Source organism: Myiozetetes cayanensis, unplaced genomic scaffold (genome assembly GCF_022539395.1).
Source record: "Myiozetetes cayanensis isolate MyiCay16 unplaced genomic scaffold, myiCay2020 scf21, whole genome shotgun sequence".
In the NCBI taxonomy this organism is placed as follows: Eukaryota; Metazoa; Chordata; class Aves; order Passeriformes; family Tyrannidae; genus Myiozetetes; species Myiozetetes cayanensis.
The window spans coordinates 5,947,531-5,964,510 of NW_026087423.1; the positions used below are offsets into that span (position 1 = coordinate 5,947,531).

Here is a 16,980-nt window from a genome sequence, read left to right on the forward strand (position 1 = left end):
ACTGTTGCACACAAAACAGCAAAACACCTAAATTCAGTATAAAATGAAGCTGCTTTGCATTTCTGTATAAGATTCTCCACCACTAATAATGTGAAATAGCTCTTCCAAGAAATTGTGCCAGCTCGTGCTCTGGAGATTGTCTCTTACTTCCTCACAAGTGGTAAAAGACCACTGCTATCAGAAACAGCATGTCACAACAGAAAGACACCTTAAGAATTGATCTTACTAGAGAGTAAATATAGGAATGAGGCACCCCAAATAAAATTGAATATACAACAACTGCTACGATGCAGTTAACACAATGTAGGTGGGACTGACAGAGAAATATACTGTGAAAGTAGAATCAGGTTAGGTTGCTGTTATGACCATTGCTGATTTCATAATGTCTTATACGTAGAAATCCTCCTTTCTACTCTTCAGTATGTGTACCAGTGCCAGCTGTGTAACTTCAGAGGTAGATGGTGTGAGTCACTGGTTGTCCAGCTGCAATATAAGCTCCCAGTACTGAAAAACCTCAGCATATGCACCAATATATCATTGCTTCTCAATCTCAACTGCCTTTGATGTAGAAGTTACCTTCTGAGTTACAGACTTTCTGAAACAAAGTGGCATCATATTCCACCTTCTGATCACACAAACAAACTTCCCATCTCCCAACTTTACAAGTCAGGTTCCCAGTTCCAGACAGAAAGACATTTCAGCAGGACAGAAATTAGTCACTCTGCTCACTTCCAAATTCTCCCCAAGATATGAAAAGATGAACCAGACTTGCATGTTACTTCCAGTGCTGAGATAGCACATATGTTCACATTGCAGCATCCTCTGTTTCCTTCTGCTCTTGGCCTATCAAATCCTCAATGGGTAAAGTCTTCCTTTTTAGCTTTGCTTTTCTAGAGTGACCGAGTGCTCAGCAAAATGTTACCCTGAGGACCTGCAGTGTCTTTTCTGGTAAACAGCAAGGTTTACCTGAAAGCTGTGGCCAGGTAAGAGAGGTCATCCTAGCAGCAGCTACCTGTTTTCTTTCCCTGATGAGCAACACCTGCTCACCTCATGTCTCTGTTTCAGATTATGTCATACCCCTAGAACCTCCACCACAATCCTTGTACACACACACACTTCCCCCTCGCCCCATTATCCGTATGTTTATGTGTTACTATCACAGTCTAATGCGGTAACATTCAGACCCACAACACAGAACTCTGCCAGCTCGAGAAGGAAATGAGAGAGGGAAAGCATTTCCATTCCATATGGGGCAGTGCTGTGCTTTGGTAGGCATCTGTGGAGCACTAGTCATTGGCACTCTTAGTTAATATTGCTGGCTTGAAAAACATCTTGTGATTCAGTAATTACAAACAGCACAGTCAAATGTAACAATATCTGTAAGCCATTTTCAAAGGTTGTATCTCGGTGACACATTTCAGTTCTATCTGTTCCATCTATTTGAACAATTCTACCTATTGGATTAAATCACCAGCTGTGTCAGTGTGGAGTAAGCGTGAAACAGAAATTATAAGATCTTTCATAGTGAAATTATAAGGTCTTTCATAGTGCACACTCAATACAAGGTTGGCTAAGGCTATGATCAGGCCCTGCTCCAGAAAAAGAAATATTTTCATGTGTTCTTCTGGCAGACATATGCTACTTCTTGTTCCCTGAGTTTCCTTTTAATTTGTACTTATTAAAGCTTTTTCTCAGAGGCCTGTGAAAACTGAGACACTTAAAAACACTTTCTTTACTTCCATTCTCACAGACCTCTCTTACAGGGCTTTAATCAAGCTTTCAGAGACAATAATTCTACTTTGAGTCTTAAGTCTTTCAGCTATAATACAGGGGAATGATAACTCTGATCCAAACAGCTTTGACATAAAATAACTTATTTTATAATATATATAATATTTTATATTTAGGGGTATATGTACAAATACATATATATGCATATATACCTCTCTATAATATCTTAAAATTATATGTGTATATATAAATATGCATCCTCAGTTGTCTGGCATTTGAGTTGCTCTCTGGATTAACTGGTAATTAACTTTGCACTGGGAATCTGGATAGTTGTCAAGGAATATAACAATTTATTGGGCATGTACTTATTTCTAATATAAAAGGTAGCAACAAATCCTTTCTTTAAACTTTGTAACAGGATCTTTTTCAATTTACTTAGTGAAAGTAAGGTCAAATATTAGTTGGACGAGATCAAAAGACAGGAGGCTTGAAAAGCACATATATATGGCAAGAGGGGTGATTAAGGGATTACAGCATCATTGACACAAGGAGAGGCTGAGAGAACTTGGGTTGTTCAGCTGTGATAAAAGAAGGCCCAGGGGAACCTTTTCAATTTGTATAACTAACTGATGGGAGGGTGTAAAGATGAAGGCAGCCTCTCCTCAGTGCTATCTAGTGAATAGACAAGAGTCAACAGGCACAAACTGAAATACAGGAAAATCCATTTCAACAAAAGGAAAAGCTTTTTTTATGGTGAGGGTGACATGGGAACAAGTTGCCCAGAGAGGCTGTAGAGTTTCCATCCTTGGAGGCTCAAAATACAACTAGACACTGTCTCCTGCTTTGAGCAGGGGGATTTGAGTGGACAATCTTCAGGGTCCCTTCCAAACTCACTTGTTCTGTGAATATGTGTGTTTTCAATTTGATACAGCCGTGAAGGAGTTTTGGTACTTCAACAGTGAGAGTTAATAGTCACTAATCCACTCGCCTCCCTGCCTGATAGGGACAGAGCAGAAGCCCCTGAATCAGTGATTTATCTTTTATCCTGTTCCTGCGGGGATGTGGGAAAGGGTCCATGGTTACATACAAGGACAGAGGATAGCTGCAGTATTCCAGATTGGTGCCCAGGTCTGAGTAATGAGAATGAGAGCAAATGCAGTGTCACAGCCGCGCTCCCCGTGCCGTGGAAGGTACAGAACCCCAGTCTCAGAGACAGCACATCCTGCTGGCAGAGCAAGCCTGTACCTTCGAGCCACGTTCAAGTCTTAGAATCTACAGGGTGCTAAAGTTTTGCAAAATTAATGTATAATCTTTTTTTTTTTCACTTTCTCCCTCTTCTCGTGTTTTCACAGCCCTTATTGGTGCCTGTGGAGGGAATTACACTTCTGCTACAGCTGTGATCTACTCCCCAGATTTTCCTGACACGTACGGCACAGGCAAAGTCTGTTACTGGACCATACAAGTTCCAGGGGCGTCTCGAATCCACTTCAGCTTTGCCCTCTTTGAAATCAAAGATGCTACAGATATGGTGGAATTGCTGGATGGCTATACCTATCATGTGCTGGCTCGTTTTAATGGCAAGAACCGTCCTCCCCACACCTTTAACATCTCTCTGGATTTTGTCATTTTGTACTTTTTCTCAGATGACATCAATCAAGCCCAGGGATTTGCTATCAGATATAGAGGTAAGAGGCTAACTTTCCTGTTTCTGCCTTTCAAGGAAGCATTTAATTCACAGGTTTCTGAAGTGGCAACAAAAGAGCAAATATTTTAAGTCTCACCTAGCAGGTGTTTTATCTCACTTGTTGCACAGTGGATAAAAGCTTTGCCAAAATTTCTCTCAATTTGGAACACTCCAGTCAGCTGTGCCATAAATAGCAAAATTCAGATTTTCAAAAATTCAATCCTATACCTGCCTATCAAAACAGATTGGAAAATGACAAAGCTGAAACAAATTAAAAAAATAATACTCCATCTGCATCTTGGCTCCTTCCAACAGTCTATTCCACTCTGATCAAAAGTCATCAGGGGAAAACATTTTGGTCCTTGAGTTGTGCCTACTGCTGTGATGAAAAATGAGCTTCCAAAAAAATTCTGAGAACCCCAACCTAGTGAAGTACAGGCTTTTTTGGGAATCAGACATAATTTGATTATTTGAGTTCTCTTAGGTAAACCAGAGAGCAGCACTTCTGTTTACAAGCACAAAATAAAATCCAATTACACCTGTTAAGAAGTTGTTATTTTAATCATACCCTTGTGTTTTCAGCTGTGAAGGACAATGTGCATCAAAACAAGACTCCAGTGAATCACACCCTTCCAGAGAGGATAAATGAACAAGCAAATCTCAGCATCAATGCAGCTCGGTCATCAAAGATACTTTATGTCATCACAACCAGCCCAAGTCATCCTACTAGCTCCATGCCAGGTGATATTACAGTAAAATGTGGAAACAGGAAAATCATTTTGCCAGGGCACAATCTGGAGTCACTATTTCCTTTGCTCCTCCTCCACGCTATCTGATTCACTGTGCATTTTGCTAATAGATGAATTTTCATGTAGTCTAATTAGCACTAACTGTGATTCTCTCCTTACATTTCAAAAATCAGCATAAATCAGCAACAGTGTGAAGATGGTGAGTTTTTTCTTGAGAAGCAAAACACATCAAAATAAAATGTGAGTCAGAGCAGCCTCCTCACGAGAAATCAGCTTCAGTGACCAGTGCATACTAGAGAGTGGCACAAGTCGCTGAAAAAACAGAGCAACCTTTTGTAGAGTCTAGAAAAGCCTGAATGCATCCCAGTTACCCCAGTTAACAAAAGCTTTGTCAGTAACACAAAGAGGGCTGGACAAGTTCGTGGGTGCAGGGGAGGTGCCACTGAGAACTGCCATGTGTCAGGAACTCAGTGTTACAATGTCACAATGGGTCCTGCTTGACTTGCTCCTACAGGCAGAACTAAATTGAACTGTAAAGTCCAATGGCCAAGAGCAGACCACAAATACTGATCACCTGTCTCAGGAAGACACCCCTCCCATTCCATACTTCGTGACTACTTACATAACTACATAATTACTGATGAAATCCTGGACCACCTCCTTGCAGTCATAAGAGTTCCTACTGGTTCTAGTTCTGCTTTAAATTTTCTTCTGATTAAGTTTTGGTTCCTTTCCTACATAATTTTACTGGTATATGCTTTGACTTTTGCCAACTTTCAATTTTATAGGGAGCAGTCCTGCAAGAGAAAAGCCAGTTCTGACTGAAAGTTGTACAGTTTCTGCCAGTCTCGTAGGTTTGAGGCATCTCCAAATTACAGTTTTGAATAAAGCATCAGAAGGCTGTGTGTTTCTTTTGTGCAACATTCTTACTTTAAAAACTGCAAGTAAATGAATGTACTAAGAACTTCCCTCCTTTCCCTTTCTTCTTCTCTTTTACAGAGTGGACCATTTACAGTCTCACAGCACTGCTCATCCTCAGTGTTACAGCCATAATAGCAAAGATAATTCTCCACGTTACCATGAGGTGAGTGTGGGGCAAAGCTGTCCCCAGAGAACCAAGATCTCAGCTCTGTACTAAACCTGGTGTCTTCTCTGCCTTCTGATAGTCAGACTGGTCATATTCAAAACCAAAACCAAGTTATTTATTACAGATTTGTATCCTCATAAAAGATACTATAAATAAGCACCTTTTTTAACTTCCCAGTCTGTTAGGATAGCGTTTGCTGCTACAATCTCTCTTCTGGTGTTGTGTTGACAAGATTTGTATTTTAAGGAAGAAAGAAGGAAAGAGGGAAATGTAATCAGACATCTAGATTTGGTGACAAGAGGTCCAATTATGATAGTACTTTGCAGGAAAAAAAATAAAACCTCATCCCAGATTGGGGAGCTGGGAAAAAAAGTTAGATATATGCTAGTTAATACTTAATTTCTTTTCCTGAAATATTGAAAATGGTTCATAAAAGACTCACAAAAATGAAAATCTGTGATTATAATGTGATACTTAATCAGATTTTTTTTGCTGAAGGTGCCCAAGCACCTTCATACATGACTGAATAAACCCTTGTCTCCTAGATCCCATCAGATTCCATCTGCAACTGAAACAGAAGATTGCAGTGATGTTACTACTGCTGGTGAGATCTGGAGTATATTTTACCAGCCATCCACATCAATATCCATCTTCAAGAAAAAGCTCCGGAATCAACAGGATGATTGCAACCCACTCGTGGGAGACTAAAGTGCCTTTTGTTTTACAAGAATTGATCTCCTTAAAACCCAGGTGACTTGAGATAATTCCTTTTTTTTTCTCCCAATCTCATACGTGTTTTCCAAAAAGTCCATTTCCAAAGACCTTTGAGTGACTTTGCCTATCTGCTGTTCCCTTGGGTATATCAGTGACAACGGATTTAACTGCAGCAATAGTTTGGAAGTATCTGGTGCTCATCAAATCTGTAGTGCTCTTAATTACTGCCTTTAAAGCATTGCACTTCAAGTATGCGTAAAAACTTGTAAATTTCGAAATGTCCTGTACCCCTGCCAGAGGTAACTGAGTATCTGCAGGTTAAGGAATTATTGTGTCCTGCTTTCCTGTACCACTGTATTTTATCGGGCTACTTTAGTCCTTTTATTCTCAAGGCTGAGGACAGAGGCAGGTTCAGATAACCTGTTTGGCTGCCACTGCAACCAGAGCTTATTGGCCTTAATGTACACATGTAAATGTAAATGGTACTACACAGTGCACTTGCCCAGTGTTCTGCTGTTTCTGCATTTTCTGTTTCTACAAGCAGAGATGCACAAACTAAAATCGAATTCAGGAGGTGCTCCGTCGAGTTTCAGCTGCAAATACACCTTTTGATGGAGTCCTGCTCACCAGGTCAAGGCCTGCCCGAGCAATGAAGCCTTTTAAATGACTGTGTCTGACCCATCATTCACTGATGTTTATGATAATTTTGTTCATATTCACAGTGATCCTTTAAAAAACTATTGTACTCCAGCCTGAAGTCCAGCATCCATTCTGGGTGGAAGCTTAGGGCTTCTTAAAGGATTGCCCAGAGATTCTGTAAATCCACTGAATTTTTAAACAGTGAAGCTGAGTAACAAATTTTTACTCGGAAGTTACAGATATTAATCTCAGCAGCCTAAAGTGGGATCAACAGTGAGTATTTCAGCCTCAGCAAGTTCAGAGCATCAAGACATTTAGGAAAAACTGTCAATGCAGAAGTCAGATAAATTGACTGGCAAAGTTTACTGAGTGAGCAGCTCCTCAAACTGTGTTTGAGGAAATTCACTGAGAACCATTAAACCGGCTAAGTTTAAACATATACCAACAGTCTGTGTATGTGAGACACACCCTCTGTGCAGTCAGAGAACATCTATTAAGAGCACCTACAAAAGGTAATTAAGAAAAGGAAGAAAATTGTCACCGAGTTCAAATTCATTACAGTATCTGCCCTTATGTTTTTTAACATATAATTCCCTCCCCTTTATGTGGGTTAGAGATTTCCTTGGAAAAACAGGGCATCTAAGAATTCAATGAAATATTGTGCCTTACTTGCCATTGTAGATCTAGTCTTTTACCTGAACTGAATTCAATCCAGCTCTATTTATGTACCACAGATGAGTGCCAGCAACAGCTGAACAATGCCACAATATGTGCTTAAAAGAAACAAGACCTTTACTAAGCCAGCAGTTATGAAACTGTTTATATCAAAAATGGAATATCATGAGAACATCTAGTACTTTCTTGCATGAGCTGCTGGAAAGAACACAGGAAACTATAATTATGGTATTACCTAAAATCAAGACGGGACGAGTTGTAAAAGATACACTGGTTCTCTCTTCCGTGCCTTCATGTTAGACCAGAAAACATCATCTGTCTTAGACCAACAAAAATTCTGAAATTGCCTTTTATAACAGTCAGGGTTTGCATCATGCTGCACAGAGAAAGAGTCCAACTCACGGATTCATAGCAGAATAAAGCAGGTTGGCTCCTCAGCGTGCTTAATATGGTGCACTAACAGAAAACCAGGAGAGAATTGCAGGGTGGTGCCCAGACCCTTAAGAGTTGTTAGGAGCACACAGAGCTTATCACAAACAGCTGAAGCTTTGTTTGCTTGCCTCATCAGATGTTCTCGAGCAGTTAAACATATAGAGTAAAAGAGACATTCATAAAGCAGTTAGCTACTGCTGATAAACTGAAAAAAACATCAGGAATGCCCCATGACTGATTTTTACCTATTGCAGGAGAAAATACAGAACTGCCAGGCTTCTCTTCCTTAGGAAAGAATTTAAGTTCACTGCAAAGTTGGAGACAAGCATTAAAATAACATCTAAGACTGAAGCCACGAATGGAAATTCTATAGAATTTAGAAAGAGATTTTTGCATCAGTCCCTTAGCTTCTCAACTGTTTTTTAAATATTAAAATCGCATTTCATGGGCCTTTCTTAGGGAATGGTTATCAAGTTTCTGTACAAAAGACCCATAAAACCAGCAGTTACAGCAGATTAACTGGTCATGGCAACAAAAAACATGACACTGCAGAAGGCATCGGACAGTGCATGGGTAACATACTGATAAAAGCTCAGAGGAAATTGTGAGGTCCCCGTTTCCGCCCCTAGATCTTTCAGATTATCTGATTCTAGATACCTCTGCTTGCAAACAGAGCAACAGATGGAAATGCATGGACAGGGGCCCTTAAATAGCACTTGTTACTGTACAGGCCTGAGACCATGAAGAGCAGGTAGATCTCTGCTGTGGATTCTTTCCAAATGCGGTTCAGGCACTCACACTCCTCGAACAAGCACTTCAGGGTGTGGTGGTACCTGGCCAAGATACATGGTATCCACTAACATAGCACTTTTTGATATTTGCTGTAAGGGTTTGGGGGGAGAGAGAAACAAAAAGCGTGACATGCACAAGTGTTGTAATCCCACATGATTCAGCCTGCCCCTACCGCACAAGCAGCTGAGTGCTGACAGCTGGGGAGCACGGACACCTCGGGAGGTTGGTGTTTACACCATTTTCTTCAGCAAAGTGAAAATAACTGCAGAAGAAGAATTCGTTTGGAATTGTAACTGAATGGCCTTCTGATGTCCTGCCTATCAGTTCCCTCCACAGGCTGGACAGGCTGCAAGTGTGACATTGGCTACAATGTCAAAAGCAACTGTTTTGACAACGAAATAATCCTGAGGAGATGCCTCCTCATATAAATGCATTCCAGCTGCAGCTCCGGCCCCTTCTCAGTGGTGTTGGTAGGACTGGCTGCGGTGCTGCAATAAACTGACAGGTCAAAAGTTGCCATCGGTTTTTCTTCTCTAGTTACTTTTCACAGAGATGAATTCTCTGAGGTTGTTTATTACAGGGTGGTTGCAGAGAGAGATGAGCTAACACAGCTAAGTGGACAATAAGCCATAGGAAAAAGACAATTGTCTGCCCCAGAAGCTGGGGCAGTGAGTGCTTCTGCTGGCACTGCCACTGCAGCAATCTGTGAGCCTGCGTGCCAGAGCCTACACTGTATGTGGACCTCAGGTGGAAAGGGGCCAGCTGGACAAGTGCCTTCCCTAATTCAAAATCTATGTTTAAAAGTAGTTTAGTTTGTTGACTAAATAATTTTATATGTATTTTTGTCTTAATGTTGCTGTGTTGTGGGGAAATAGAGACTGTGTTATGTAAAAATGTGTGATATGTTATCATAGTAATATATATATTTATATATGTATAGGAAATGCATTATTTAATACAGCATATTATGCTTGTACCTTGCTAACATTTTATAGGAAGAAAAGATGTTAGTTTACACTCTGGGAAAAATAAATTTTCTATACACTGTAACCATAGGAAAAAAATCAAAGATACTTCTTTGGTATCTATAACAGAAGGTCATTGAGAACAGGGTACCTCAGACCCAGTTCTATGGCCAAACAGATGATGATGAAACAACTGCTTTAAGAAGCACTTACCTCCTTTGAATCTCATTTCTAGCTTGTATTTGTATTAGGCTGTTCATCACATTCTGCAAATTCATATGCATATACTCACTCTCTGGACTATTTTTTTCCTTCAAACATATAATCTGCTTTTCCAAAGCACTAACATCGTCTTATTTAGAACCTGTTTCTGCCAGATTTTCTACAGCCAGTACAATGCTGAGGGACTTTATCACACTGCTCATGCAGACAACGCAGTGGGACTGCAGTTATGGTGTCTGTATTCCAAGCCCCCCTGGCAGGAGAATAAATGGGAGATTTTTATGGATAGCCCTGGAAGCTGAACTGAATGTGCAGCCTGTATGACTACAGACCAAACCCCTCAGCAGACACGTGGCTGCCACTGAATGAGCATGACTAGCTATTCCACTTTCATCTTCTGCTTAATGAGCCTTCTCAGGCAGTGGGAAGGACTACTAACAGATTTTTCTAGTGCACCGCTTTGCCTAAAGGAAGGGTGAACTACAAAAACAACTGACAAATACTTGTCCAACTAGTTCTTAATACCTTGCATCAATATTTCACAATCTTCCAATGAAATATAGTTCAGTGATAGTTTCACCTGAATGTTGTTCTAGGCATTTATGAACTTTGCTACTCATTTAGGAATTCTGCTACCTTGAGAGTGAAAAATAGAATCCTCTTCCGACCACACAATTTTTTCTGTAACACATTCCTGATACACATACATTTCATGCAGCTCATACCTTCTCAAATTTACTGAGCACCTGTGCTTTGGGATGAAACTTGGCATTCCGAATTTCAGTCTCAAGACAACTTACTACAAATGCAAAGGCACGAGCCACATAAGGCTGTCAAGAAACCAGAATAAATCAAACTTGAGATGACTCACCACTGAGATATGTGCTGTGTTTATAGCTGGTCACCCTGCATTCAACAAATGGCTGTAAATAATAATTATGGAAAAATAAATACATTTGAGCAGAAGTTCAGTTAGGATGGCTAAAGTGTATACAAGCATGAAATAAAGGAGGCAGAAACTGCTGCAGTTCACCAGCAGATGACAATGGGGTTGTCCACTGTAGAGAAGAGAAAATTTGAGCTGAAAATGCTGAGAAAGATTACCTATATAAAGTATAATATTGCTCTGAGACACAATTTCTGACGTAACAGCAAATTGAAAGTTTTCAGCGTATGTTTTCAGACTGTTACAAAGAACTGTAACAATTCTTTCAGTGTTCTCTTTACGAACTGCAGTAACGTGTAATGCTGTTTCCACTTGCGAGACTCATCTTTTCTTTAATTAATTCCTCCTGACCAAAATAATGCTACAGTTTAAGAAATCTTCAGTGAGCTTTTACGTAAACACTGGAATTACCAGTGTCAGATACTCAAACTGTCTCCAGCTTTTCATGTGAAGATTCAAACTCTCTTAGTCTTAGAAACGCAACTGTCACCGGGGACTGGCCTCCCCTTACACAGGGAGGTTACTCTGCTCTCCTTTCTTGCCATTCCGGTTATGAGACTCCTTTTGCACTTTGGTTTATTCTGGAAACTGTTGCCTTTTTTTTCTGTTGTTGTTTCCTAAGCTACAGTTTCATTCCCCACGAGAGAAACGTGTTCTTGATTCTGAAAGAGAACTTTTCTATGGAGCATTGAAGTCACAGGGGCACGGCGCTTTCACTGCAAGATAAAATATCCAGTTTCAGGTATGCTGTTGTCTCCCTGGCCAAAGAACTAGGCCAGGCTGGCTCCACGGGGTATGAACACAGCCATCCTTTTAAGGGCATTTTTCTCTCCACACAACCCAAGTAACAACAAACGTTACCTAACAGCTGTCACAGGATTTGACAGGCGCACATGATATTGCAGATAGTGTTACAGAAACACCAAGTGTTACTATAATGTACAATCCATTAAGAGTAGTCTGCTCCTGCCTGTCTTTTTTTACAGTATCGTGGTGCCCACAGGACTCTCATTTTGCAACAAATTTGTTCCTTAAACACTGAACCTCAACAGTAAAAAGAACCTTCCCCTGCTAAGCATCAAAATTTTCATTTTTTACAGAAAATATTTACATTTAGTCATTTAAAAAAAGCCACAACAAAGAAGAGACAGAATATCACACACACAACTAAGCACCACATACAAGTTCAGCCAGCAGCCCACACCTGTCTTTCTCACAGAAAGAGAGGATGGGCTCACTGATTATTCTGTGGGACAGCAAGAGTTAAAGGTATGCCCTGCTCTTAAAAGCACAATCACCTCGCAGTTTCCTTCAGAACAAGGAGCAAGAAAACAAAACACAAGTCAGCAATAGCAAACAGGGGGGTGGAGGAAGGGAAGAGGAAGGAGACTCAGATGTGACCCGTCAACACAGGTGTATCAGCCAGACACAGATGGCAAGTTTAATGCTGTTTGTAAAAACAGTTGTTTAATGAACTGATTTGCAGATAAAATGTGTATCTATAATCTGGCAATTGCCAAGATTCCGTTTTCCAAGTGGAAAAAGGGGCAGGTACTTTAATTGAGAAGTGCTTGCTGATGCTGCTTACCTCCTGCCTGCCAGTTGCTCTTCTATTACTGTGCCCATCTTCACATGCAGACAGGCTTTCCCACTGCACCTGAGGATGAGAACTGATCCTCAACTGATCCTCCTGCTACAAAGGGTCCCATGCAAACTGACACTCCAGTTCAACAGGCTGTCATCCCAAACACGGAGTTATCACATATAGAGGGGGTTGGAGAGAAGTAAGGCTCATTTCTTGGCTGAGTCCTGAGATGACTGAATTACAGCGCATTTGAACATGGATAAGAGGAGGGGAGAGTCCAGGGGATTACAAGGTGAAAATCTCTGGGAGAAGGAAGAAACTAGAGTTGTGTGTGTGTGTGTATCTCTGGATGGAAAATAAATAATGCATGAAGGCAAACTGTTTACACAATAGCACACAAACATGTATCACATAAATGCACACGCACATACACACACACTGACACATATCCCCAGGCCCCCCTCTTTCGGTGTCTGCACAAACATCTTTGGTCAAACTGTGCTCTCTGCTGACAAAATGAGTAGCACAGCACTGATTATCACTTCAGTGGATCGGTGATTTCATGATCCAAGGCAAGGATTTGGATCTAGCTTGACTATTCAAGCTGTGATTCATCCAATTGCGTCCGCCTCTATCATGCTGGTTCAGGTGTCAAAACAATTTTATTTCAGGACAATAAATTATTTTTACCTCAAATTGTATCAGAATTAAGTTGCCCTGCCATGAGGAACAGGCAGCTTCCACACAGAAATGAGGATTTTTTTAGCAGACGCGGTACTTCTCCTGTGCCTGGAGGGCTCAGGGGCTTGTACGACACCTACCTGCTGCTCCCCAACAAACCTGCACGCTGTGCAGAGGCCCACTGCTGATGGGTAAGGACTGCCACACTGCACTCAGCTTCCCTGCACTTCCCTCCCCATTTCCCTGGCAGACCACCCACCTCCTCCACAGCACACCCTGGTGCACTGCGTTCCTAACCCTTCGCTTTTCCTTCTGTGCCTTCCTTCCTCTGTAACCTTTGTTTCCCTGCAATGGATGGAGCAACCACAGCCAGGTGTGAGCAGGGACAGAGGCACCAGCAGCCCCCATGGAACACTCATGCCTGGGGCAGCATCAGGAAGACAGTTAAAACTGGGCAGTGCTGGACTTACACTGTGCACAATACCTGGTAAATTCATCTGTGGCACTCGGTGAAGATTCAGTGGTCCTGAGAACGTTATGGGTTGCCTCCAAAGAAAACCACAACCACTTATGATCTCTGTGTGTGTATATATATACATATCCACCTATCTATTATTTAAAAAAAAAAAGAAAAAAAAGAAAAAAATGTTGTTTATTAGAGTTCATCTCAACATATCTAGGACTGTACTTTGAGGAGAACAACTATCTGTGTCCTTTCCCCCAAAACAAGAAGAACAACTCCCACATGTATATGCAATAAAACTGTATTTTTGTGTGGTTTTGCCTTTTTTTTTCTTTTAATACAGACATTTGTACACTTTCTTACAAAACTGCAGGTAACTACAACTTTTCTTAAATCATTTTTGGTCGGCAGGTACTGTAAAATCTTTGTGTGCAATTATCATGTATTTACAGGGCCTCGTGTTAGTGATTTTCAATGATTATTACAATAATGTCACACACTCTCAACATAAGACATGGCTTAAGATAAATATATTAGTAAATAAATATTCTGAGAACATATTTCCATAAATGAAATGTGCTGCTATACATATACAGAATATATACAAGATGCTTTCTAGCTTTTAAAACATTTTTAAAAATGGTAATGAAGGAGAAAGAGCCCTTTGACCATATTACAAATCTTTACAGCAAATTTTATACAAAACAATTTTTTTAAGTGCTATCATTTTAATTAAAAACATTTTAAATAGTGCCTCATGAGCCAAACACAATGACAACTGTTCATGTAAGTAGTAGAAAGGCATTTTGTTATAAAAACCATCTCTCGTGGCCAGGTAGCCTGTAAGTCTGCAGGGACATACAGGTAGCAGGGACATTAAGTACACGTTGAATGTAAAACCCAGCACAGAAAGCAGGTGTAGGGTGTCTGTGGTGTGGCCTGCAGAGACTGTTTGTACTGGCAGGGATTTCCACAGCAGGGGAATGAGACCAGTACATCCAGGATCACCACGAACCAGAATGTTCGAATCTTTTTTAGAACCACATTTTACCACAACGTGCCATGTAGTTACAGAGTACAATGCATCTCAGGTGGCCTTCCACAGTGCCTCACAAAACACCAAGCAGAATAACCAAGCTAGTATACCACAGCTTCTACAATGCATTTCTTTTTTAGTGGAGGAAGGAGAGGGTAAGACTTAAAAATAAAAAAAAAGCAAAAAACCACAAACCTTTAGAGCTTATTCTCCCAGCACATACCACTTACTTCAGTCATTCAGAGAATGAATAAGTTTTTAATAAGCTTTATACACAGAAAATGTGTTTATCGATATTTTTCTTTTAATCTTATACCCAGATATTGCCTTGTATTAATTCTCTGAACAGCTGGATTTTGGTGCTTGTTGATTAGAAAGATGTAATGTGAATTTCTTTAAATATAACTTTTTTCCTACCTTATTGGGTACAGAAAGCAAAAGTAAACAGACGATTGTATTTGTTATTTCTCAGATGTTTGCTTCTTTTAAAATATGTCATTTGGGACTACAGAGAATACAAGTTAAGTTTGCTGGGTCTCACAACTAGCCCAGTGCTGTCAGGGACATTGCTTTGGCAGAATATGTAACATGAAGCGTACATCTCTATTTCACGTCTTTTAAGTATCTCCAAAGTGTACTGAAATTAGGACAAATCTTTTCAGAAGACTGGCACTGTGGGCATTAAATATTCAGTTTCCCTTTAGAAGATTTCCTGCTGTGAATACACCACAGGATGACACTGTGTCCTCAGGCACATGCAGCATGACAGGCAATTTAACCCATGCTATGGTAGCCTCTTACTCAGAAGCCGCTGTTTCCACAGGAAACAATTGCTATCAGAAGTGACGACATGTATTATCCCATGATAACAAACGTCCCCACTGGTACAAGAACAAGAACAAAAGTATGTGCCCAGGCTAATGGGGTACAGAGAGCATTCTGTACACAAGACAAAAATGAAGCACAGCTGGCTGGGCCCAAGAAACCTTTCCAACAGATCAGTCTATGGAAGCTACATCAACCACAGCAAAGAAGAAAACAATGATTAAACCAAGTTCCTCACTTTCCCTCATGAACAAACAGTGGCGAGCACTGCTTCCCTTAGGCACACTTGCAGCCCATAAGGAAACAAGAAACCCTCTGACCTGTTTCCAAAACGAGCCAGCAAAGCTGCAAGCACACTGCAAGCTCTGTTTTCACTGCACTTGCCAGCATTCCTCACAGCCGTAACAGGGGCTACAAGTGCCTGAAAAACTTCCTATGGAAGGAAAGGTTCATTACCTACAAAGGTAATACCCTTTCTAAGCCCTTCGTTCTAGCATCTGCTTGAGGGAGAGGTCCCCAGTAATTCTTCACCAGTCAGAGGATACAATGAGGTCCATGGTTTAAATACAGGAAGTGAGGATGAGAACATTCTGAGCTACCAGTTCCCTACCCCCACTGTGTTGAAACTAATCATAACGGCAGGAGACCCTTCTTAGCCAAACCATCAGAGCAGCATTAAGGGGGGAGGAGGGGAGAGGAGAAAGGAGACAGTCCAATGCTTCAACTCCCTCAAAATCGCTCACATAACTTGCTGGCTGCTAGGATTTGCTACTGGGATTAGTCAGTATCTGAGCATCCGTTCAGCAGCTGTATCCCTCCAGACTACTATATTTCAAGGTGCTATCTGGTTTCTAAGGCAGGTGTAGCCCTGAGCTTATCAAAGGCTGGACTCCTTTAAGTAGGAGCTAACAGCATCTACACATAGCCTGGCTTATTTAACACACTGTGTTACCTCTCAGCAAGAGGTCACTTCTAAAAAGAAAATATAAATAACACTTTGTCATTAATATAGAAATGGCACTAGAGCTCAGAAATGCTCCACACCATGTCCCACATGGGCTTTGCACACAAATCGAGGCCTGAAGGCTTCAGGCAGGAGGGACAAAGGAGACAATCAAGCTGATGTGAACACAGAGGAAGTAGGGGAGGGACTTCTCCACATTACCACTTTTGTGTGTTTGTCAAAGCTTAAAAAAAAATTAAGTCCATGAGAATTTGGAGTTTCTGATAAGCTCCGCTTCTCCATCTGGGATCATCTGGACAGGTCTAGTCACTGATTTGGCTTCTCTCCAAGGGATGAGATCCAGCACCTGAAGGATAAAGAAAACTAAGGAACATTGCATCTAGAATATTACATACAGTTTCAGGACCCCCAGAACAAGACACTGACTGACTGGAGTGAGTTCAGCAGAGAGCCAAGATGCTCAGAGGGCTCTCCCTGTGTGAAGAGGCTGGGGGATTTGGGCTGTTCAGCCTGCAGAAAAGGAGGCTTCAGGGGCACCCCTAGAAGCTCTGCAATACCTGCGTGGAGGTTGTCACAACAATGGAACCACAGTCTTCACAGACATGCATTCTGGACAAGAGGTAAGGAGCTTAAGTTGAAGCATGAGATGTTCAGACTGGATATAAGGAAAATCTTTTCACCATGTTGGCAGTCAAGCACAGGAACAAGAGCCCAGGACGGGAGTGCACTCTGTGTCCCTAGGGGTTGTCAAAACCTGGCTGGATAAACTAAGTCTAACCTAACAAACTTG

General features: G+C 41.1%; 2 protein-coding genes across 5 annotated transcripts in view; one reads left to right on the top strand and one right to left on the bottom strand.

The window, feature by feature from the left end:
* The window catches only part of KREMEN1 (kringle containing transmembrane protein 1), a 34,609-nt gene extending 19,737 nt beyond the window's left edge, over positions 1–14,872 (top strand). For both annotated transcript variants that reach the window (XM_050318593.1, XM_050318594.1), the window contains 4 exons: positions 3,084–3,416; positions 3,998–4,156; positions 5,164–5,248; positions 5,797–14,872. In XM_050318593.1, the coding sequence (XP_050174550.1) occupies positions 3,084–3,416; positions 3,998–4,156; positions 5,164–5,248; positions 5,797–5,959 (740 nt within the window). In that variant the 3' untranslated portion in view covers positions 5,960–14,872. The remainder of the gene's footprint in view (positions 1–3,083; positions 3,417–3,997; positions 4,157–5,163; positions 5,249–5,796) is intronic.
* The window catches only part of ZNRF3 (zinc and ring finger 3), a 73,755-nt gene continuing 70,313 nt past the window's right edge, over positions 13,539–16,980 (bottom strand). For all 3 annotated transcript variants that reach the window (XM_050318586.1, XM_050318588.1, XM_050318589.1), the window contains one exon: positions 13,539–16,536. In XM_050318586.1, coding sequence (XP_050174543.1) covers positions 16,493–16,536 — 44 coding nt within the window. In that variant the 3' untranslated portion in view covers positions 13,539–16,492. The remainder of the gene's footprint in view (positions 16,537–16,980) is intronic.